Genomic DNA, 8,458 nt, shown 5'->3' on the forward strand with positions numbered 1-8,458 from the left:
GTGTGTGTGTGTGTGTGTGTGTGTGTGTGTGTGTGTGTGTGTGTGTGCGCGTGTGAATAGCTCCGTCCATGTATGCTAAACAAGAGATCTAATTGTCTCTCGGAGGTTTGCTCTCAGAGGAATCAATAGGCATTGTTTGTTGCGCGTTCCTTCGCCTAAGACTCACTTTCAGAACCACGTTATTTAAAAATATAAGTCCGTTAAACTAATAGTCGAGAGGAGACGACGACTTGATACTCATGGCGACAAGGAGGTCAATAACAATACCGACAATGGTGGTACTCAAGTTAGCATACTTATCCAAAACTTAAGTGTGGATAAATTGTGCATTAATCATTTATTTTTAATGGAAGCAGTGTGCTGTTGCCCTTTTTACTTATTGTATGCAGACCTCTCAACCAACATGAAAGGTGGCATCACCAAAAGAAATGCAGTTAACACGCTCATGTGTCCATGTATGTGCTCGTGTGTATCTGAGTGTATGTAAAGGTCAGTGAGGACAGTATTGACGAGCTGTATTCTGAGATACATGGAGCGGCAGGAGCTGAGGCCTGGGGTGTTGCGTTTCCTCCAGCGTCCTCCACCGAGATGACCTGTCTCAGCACACTGTCACCCTCACTCCACCTCTGTCGATATGCTGAAAGCACTCCTTTCACCGAACAGCAGCAAGCCAAAAAGAGACGGACGGCCCTTTCTCTGCAGTCGAAGCGGAAAAACTGGAGCTCGGTCCAGAAGCTGTGGTTTGTTAGTTTGGTTGCCATATCAGATATAACAAGTAGCATTTCAGCCTAATCTCTACTTGTACCACATCCGTTAACTTGTTGTTTCGTATGCGATTACGAGTTAGCCTCCAGTTACTCGTGACCTGTGGTGTGAGGATGTGCTAAACTTGACTAATAAGGCGCCACTCTCGCCATTTTTCAGGAAGTCCCACCATAACTGAACCATTCTCTAAAATTTAGTCACAACTTCAAGACCAGACCGGGTTAGAAACAAGCTCGAGCTTTTTCAATCGGTTCAGACATGCCTTGATAACGAAACTCATGTGTTCAACAAAACAATCTAATGTCTGTGCGTCATCCATCATAGTCCACCGTCCAAATCCGTGGCAGTTGTGCATAGTTTGCGCTTTCAGTGGAAGTTAAGCGTGTATTCACATCTTTCACTCGTTGGCCACAGATTTTGTTTTTGTGACTCATAACCAAGAGAAAGTGAATGACGGGCAGGCTTGCTTTTCATGTCAGTAACTGTTTGTGCCATTTAGGCATGAGGTGGCGTCACATGACCGTGAGCTGATGGTGATGGTGATCTGCTGATATTGAAAACACACACTTCCTCTTCTTGCAGCCTTGTAATGTTTCTGCCACGTGTCCTAAAGGTCGACAGGAAGTATACGGTCCCTCTCTCTGTCTCCGTCTCTCTCTCTCTCTCTCTCGCCATCTTCCCTCTCCAGTGTGGTCGACCTTGCACCATGCATGCGAGACCTTGGAGTCTGAGGGAGTGCTGCTGAGGATGCTGGAAGAGAACGCAGGCCAGACAGTCACATTGAGGGGCGCAAAGGCAGAGAGGCATGCATGGAGTTGGGGGAGGGTGGGGAAAAAAAACAAGACGACCAAAGCAGAGAAGGATCCACTGGTTAAAGCCGTCTAAATTCTGTCGTTAGAGAAGATAAGTAGATGGTATTAATAAGTCATCTATTGGAAATGGATGCAGCGAGCGCAAAGAGCACCAACGGTTAAGTGGAATTAGATAGAGGGAGTGGCATGCTGACAAGGAAGACCGTGGAGATGAAGAAATCGATAGGGGAAGGACACCCATGTTCAGGCATGATAGATCATAATGAGCGCTCATTATCGCTCTGTCTTATACCACATTGTCTGTCTCTCAAAGATATGTGCTCATCTGACTCTAATAGAAACCATAGAAACAGATTAAGGCAGGCAGACAGAGCGGGGGGCGGGGGGAGGGGGGGGCGTTTTCTGGCATCAATTCCTCACATCCTCTCATTTGATTGAAGACAGCCCCGTGGCACCTTCAATTTAAGACATTGTATGACAGATATCTCTCTCATCCGCCACATTCATCCAGCTGTGGCTTGAGTTCAGTCTGATGAGCTCAGAGATGATCCTTGCTCACCCGAACTCAACTTAATACAAAGTGTATTTGGGTAGTAAAACTGCCCTATCGGACTGAGCTGTAGCAATAAACACGCGTAACGTCAACACCATATGATATTATCCGAGGGCATGCTGGGTTACACGGAGAGATTAGACTTGGCTGACTCGGCATTTTCACAGCAATGAAGATAAAAATATGGAATTTAATTTCAAAACACAAAATTCAATCCAGCCACACTTTGTCATATTATTATTGTCTACCCTCTAAAGTGAATGATATGGAAGATGTGTTTTTGTGCGTTATGGTTATGCGTGCACACCATAGCTCACTCGTAGCAGCAATGCTACTTTTGCTATTGTAGGGGTCACCCAAGGTGAAACTACCTCCCCTTCACTCTGTAACATATACAGTATCCACGTTGCTGGCTCATCATGACCCGGGCTGCACTGCTGCAGGGCTCTGATATAGTGTGTTGCAGCGTTGCAGTGCCGTAAAGCTAGAAGCGCTTCAGAGCAATGCTGAAGGTGCACATGCTGTTCTGGGAACAGCGATTTCTCTACACAGGGTGTGGTGAGTTACCCCGCCTGTGAGATAAGAGCCGACTGGGCCCACGGGAGCCCAGTCATTCAAATTCCCCGAGCAAACCCCCGCACAATGGATTCACCACAAATAGAAAGCACGGCCAAAAGTGTATATAAACAAGTAAAAAAGCACTCTCTTCCGCATTTGAGGATTGAAGTTTGGTTTAAGAGTGAATTACACATATTGAAATGAGTTCATGGACAATAATGTTATCTGGGATCTTTCATGAAAGTTGAAAGAAATGTGTCATTTTTTCGCGAGAAATCAGGTAGATAGAAATAGTGAGTAAAATGATTAGTTCAGCCTATCTCTCTCTCTCTCTCTCTCTCTCTCTCTCTCTCTCTCTCTCTCTCTAGCAGCAGGCAGGTCAGCCTCCTCTTGGCTCCTCCCCCTGTTCTCACCTGGCGCTCGGCCCAGAATGTTGCTGCAACTCTGCAAACTCTCATTGGTCCTCACTCTCACACCGCTTTGCAAGAAGGGAAATGACTAACCTCTTCTCCCTCCTGCCCTGCCTCGACTTCCCCTCCGCTTTCACTCTCCTCCTTTTCTTTTACCTCCGAGCACATTTGCAATGGCCGGCTTTGCTGTACTCGACTGTAAGTGATACGGGATTTGATCGGATTTTCCTGCGTTGACCAGAAGAGGTGGAAAGTTGTGAATGGCTGCTTTGTGTGTGTGTGTGTGTGTGTGTGTGTGTGTGTGTGTGTGTGTGTGGCGTGGCTTGGCGTGGCGTGATGAGTGTGTGTGAGCAGCATGTGTGTTCAGAGAGCAGGGCGGGTGAAAGTTGTATTTGTTTTAGCTGACACCCCTGCATTACTGACATTTTTGCAGCAAAAAACAATGCTGCAGGTCAGAAGCTCCTCTGAAAGATAAATGAACGAGTAATAAACCTGAATGCTTTCTTTGGATGCGTATCATCAACCCTAATCTTTCCCTCCCTCCTCTCTCTTTCTTTCTCTCTCTCTCTCTCCCCCCAGAGGAAGTGCCTTCCCTGATGTCTGCTGCAGCTTCGACCTGCTTCTACAGCTGAAGCTCCACCCTCCCCCCCCCACCCCGCCGCCTCGCTCGCTTGCTGCCACGGTAACACGAGTACCCACCTCGCAGCCTACGCTCCGACCTGCTCGTCCATCCTCCGCCATCACCATCCACTCCTCGCAGCAGGGGCTCCAGCCTCCGCTCACCAGCTGACCAGCCTTACCACAGCAGCCCCGACACACCACCAGGCCCGCGCAGCATCTCACCCACCTTGCCTTTTAACCTCCGCCTTCAACCCTCTAAGCCTCCACTCGGTCCTCAGCGTCCGTGACCTTCCTGTAGCAGGCTACACCCAGACTATCACCTTCGTTGCCTGCTCCACCGCACCGAACCAGAGGGCTCTCGGGTGTGCCTCGTCGGCTTGTGAATGTTTTAGGTGAGTTCGCTCTGCAGGCAAAAGTCAGGCCCACGAGCGGCATCGGCACTCCTGGATACAAACACGCCCGCTGTGGTTGATTGATCGTGGGAAAGATCTCCAATAACATTCGTCCTGCAACATTTCACTCTGGGAAAAGGAGCCCTTTTCAATCAATAGTGACTTCATTTTTGAAAGTTTCATTTCAACGTCACAGACTTTCACCGCAAATAAACAAAAAAAGACCTTATAGCTGTGGATTAAAAAAACACTAGAGGTACTTTTATTCACGCTCGAACAGATTTTCGGCTCGGAATAACTTATTGCCGGCGTGTTGCCATGGCGATGAACATGGCACACATCCGCGACACAAAGTGGCTGACGCTCGAGGTGTGTCGGGAGTTCCAGAGGGGCACGTGCTCACGCTCGGACCAGGAGTGCAAGTTCGCCCACCCGGCCAAGAGCTGTCAGGTGGACAACGGACGGGTCATCGCTTGCTTCGACTCACTCAAGGTAAGAAGGGAGAAGCGGTGAACAGGGAGCCTGGAGGTCAGATCTCAGACGCAGATTGTTCCACAGATAAGAGACCGAGCACATAGTCTGATAGGCTAGAATATATTTTACACTGGAAATAGCAGCTGTCTAGAGCACACCATCTGGATACGGCATGTGCTCTCATCGATCCCACCTATTTCTGGTCAGGTGACTGTAACATGTGATCAAGGGTACAGAGGGAGGGGGGTTTGCAGCGTTTTAGATTCAGGAAGCAGAAGTCAGGCGGCTGTAACACTGCACTGTGGAATTTCTAGAACAGGCCGAAGTGTTTTGGCGGGTGTTTACTGCGCTCATTTCAGCAGTCATGGAGGAGTCACATTGCCGACTGATCACAGTGTACGTAAACAACACTAAAGACTGAATCAGCGCGGTTCCTCTGGAGGTGAAAAACACTGCAGCGTGCTGGCGTTTGAACACAGATGAATAGGCTGTCACATGTACAAACCCATACGGATGCCCCGAGCACAACACGTTTCAACAGCTAGAGAGGAGCGACGCGATAGCGTCATCGTGTAGCTCTCACTCAGTCAAACAATTTCCTGCGCAGAGGCCTGGGGGCAGTTAGAGGGGGTTTGCTTGTGTCTCTATATGCGTATGTGTTTGAGAGCAAAGTCGGGGCAGATTTGGGGCACCGTATGCAGTAATTTTCCATTTTTAGGCAGCAGCAGAAAAGCAAACGCCTCTTCTTCTTTCTCGCTCTTTCTCTCTTTCACAATCTGTCTTTTTATCGGAGCACAAGATCTCTAGAGATGGGCGGACCTCTACCCAAAGTTTCCAGCGTTGACACACACGACAAAGTTTGGCTGTGTGTGTGTGTGTTCTTTACTTCTGTTTGTATTCTCCCCCTGCAGACACTGGTGACTCGTGGTCATTGGCAGTGTGCGTACAGGGCAGGGTTAGGATGAGGACAGCCTGTGTGAGTCGACTCAGAGAACAGTGTTCCTAGCCAGATGTGCACAGAGGAACATTGTCAAGCCCAGGCTGAAATCTCCCCAAGTTTCCTCGCAGTGTGCATGTGTGCGTGCGTTGATCGCCAAAATCACAACGCAGATTAAGTCATTGTTGTTTATTCCATCTCGATTTCTTTTCAAAGTTTCCTCCATCATTGTTATCAGTGGACAATGCCACAATCACTCTCTCGGGTTCATAAATGGGGTGATGTATCATAACTACCATAGGTGTGTGTGTGTGTGTGTGTGCACTATTTTCCTCTGCAACGAGGCCAACCCTTCTGATGCGGTCATTTTTGGCTGTACCCCCTCGTAAAGAAGTCGATACCACCTGTGATCTGACCTGATCTACTGAACACTTGTTTATTTTCCCGTTGGACTTTGTTAAAGCGATATCGCCATGTTCAGCCATGTTAAAAAATGAATTTAAATGATATAATAACAAACGGTAATGGTGGCCATAACTACAAACAAGACCCAAGCTGTGAGACATGTTCTCCTAAATATGTAGATGTGATGGACCCCTCACTTCAATACAGTGAGCACATGTAGATGTTCACTGACCACACAGTAGAGCTTTTATCTACAGGCGGAGGGATCTCGATACGTGAACGTATATTTAAATTGTCATTCGCGCTGAGGTAAAGGTCAGCCACTGGAAAGGAGTAGCTGGCGGATTTCTGGAGGCTTTTTGAGGGAACCAAGGGGCCTATTTTAGTAGTTTGGACTCATTTTCCACTAGGACTTGTGTATTAATGGAGATGGGTGATACTTTTTTTAGCTGTACGCCCCATTTTTTCCACTGGTAATGAAAAACAGAGCAGGTCTCTGAAACCCGCAGTGGAAACAGCAGGAGAACGTGCGAGAGAGAGAGACAGAGACAGTGAGACAGACAGAGAGACAGAGAGAGAGAGACAGACCGAGAGAGAGAGAGAAGGATGGAGGAAATCGGAAGCAAAGGCAGTTAGTTGCACATAAACAAAACCTAAAATACAAACATATAGACACGAACACATTCACAACATTGGAAATGTTTTCCTCTTACATTGACCCACACACATGTCCTATTCCACTTTTCACACACGTCCATTGGTTGAAATAGGTGAAAGTTCTCAATTTAGTTGTGTTACATGAAGCCACATCACTCCCCATTACTAGTCTTGCAACCCGTACGCTGGCAGACACACACACACACACACACACACACACTGCACCCTCTTGGACACGTGCACACACTTTCTGGCCATGAGAGAGGATCGGCCTTCTTCTTGAGAAGTGTATAATTAGAACAGGTCTCACATGATCACCAGTGCATAGCTGAGCAGGTCACACCCAAACCTAGTCATTTCCCCAACAGCCTCTCTCTCTCTCTCGCTCTCGCTCTCTCTCTGACCTCCTTTTTACATGGGACACACACACACACACAGAAAAATACATACAAATTCACGTATGGAGATCACCCTCAACAAAACACACGTGTCCTGAACTAAACCACACATGTAGAGTCAATGCTGAGGGAATTAGAGCGGGGAATATTACTGTACCAGAAATAGCAAGAGAAAGAGTGAAATCACCATTTTTCATTGGAGGATGTTCATGGCAGTAATCAGATGTGGATGATCTACCCCCAAGCAAGACAATCAATCTGAACCAAGTTTTCATCTAGGCCTCAGAACTGAAACTAAGTGGTGGTGTGTGTGTGTGTGCATGTCTCCATGCAACATGCATGTGTGGGTGTTGTTCACTGGCCTTAGACCTGTGGGCCCTAACCTCAGAGTGCAGCCCTTTGCGTTGCCTGTGTATCTGTTTGGTGCTGCACAGGCGGCTCAGCTATGTCGAAGCAGGGTAAATATTTGGAGAAGGACGGTGGCTGCCAGAGCTCCCCGACTTAAAGTCAGCTTTGTAACTTTGTCTATTAATGATTAACTTCTGAGCAGACGCTGATTCCTATCTCCAGCTAAATATTTAGATCTGCTCTAATAGAAACGCACACAGATTAACCTACGAGAAAGGTGGAAAAGTGCGGCGGAGCACGTGCGCCTTTGAGCTGCCCTGCATCTCGCAAAACTACAGGAAGAGTTTAACACTACACAATATGTTGAGGAGGTAACCGAGTTGTAACCCTCAGTGTTTGTAATCACTGAACTTCTCTACTTCCCTCTTCTTCCCTCGAGCATTCCTACTCAGAACGGAACGTGATAATCGGCTCAGGTTGCAGAAGCGAGCACGCTAATGCCTGCCTCATTAGTTTATACGAGGATGAGTCTGAAATGATAAAGGTTACTCTCTACAGTTAATGAACGGTAACGCTGCAGCTCCACCACACCCACACGGGGGTAAACTGCCAGCTTTATTTCAAGCAGCGTACCATCCCACTTTCATTTGATGCAAGCCTATTCTAGTCCACCGTTTGGCTTGTTTTCATTCTCCTCCCATCGCGGCTACTCCTTCTACTTGATTTCCTGCTCGGTCTGGTTTTTGCCTCATTTACTTCAGTCCACACCCATCCCTGGACAGGGTGGTTCACATAGCACCCACACACACACACACACACTCACACACACACACACACACACACATAAACCCATGTAGCATGAGTTTAAGGGCTGGAGTGACATCAACTAGTGACCTTGTATGAACCTATAGGAGCAGACGGTACTTGTTTACCCCCAACATTGCCATCCATGTCATAAAGAAAGGAGTGCTAACCTTAACCGTTTGAATTCACACACTTACAGAGCATAGACCTTGTACTTTGTCCACCTGCCAGCCTGACACACCCACTGTCATCATGTCTGTGAGAAAAAGAGACCAACTGTGTGTGTGTGTGTGTGTGTGTGTGTGTGTGTGTGTGTGTGTGTGT

At 47.5% G+C, this 8,458-nt stretch overlaps 1 protein-coding gene across 16 annotated transcripts in view; it reads left to right on the forward strand.

Annotated features, from left to right (window-relative positions):
- The window catches only part of mbnl1 (muscleblind-like splicing regulator 1), a 36,263-nt gene that overhangs the window by 7,255 nt on the left and 20,550 nt on the right, over positions 1-8,458 (forward strand). For 15 of the 16 annotated variants that reach the window (XM_031854481.1, XM_031854486.1, XM_031854479.1 and 12 more), the window contains exon 2: positions 3,678-4,603. In XM_031854481.1, the coding sequence (XP_031710341.1) occupies positions 4,430-4,603 (174 nt within the window). In that variant the 5' untranslated portion in view covers positions 3,678-4,429. Of the gene's footprint in view, positions 1-3,065; positions 3,297-3,677; positions 4,604-8,458 lie in introns of those variants that run through there. The other variant, XM_031854482.1, reaches the window with a different exon arrangement.

Source organism: Anarrhichthys ocellatus, unplaced genomic scaffold (assembly GCF_004355925.1).
Source record: "Anarrhichthys ocellatus isolate YVR2014 unplaced genomic scaffold, GSC_Weel_1.0 scaffold15, whole genome shotgun sequence".
In the NCBI taxonomy this organism is placed as follows: domain Eukaryota; kingdom Metazoa; phylum Chordata; class Actinopteri; order Perciformes; family Anarhichadidae; genus Anarrhichthys; species Anarrhichthys ocellatus.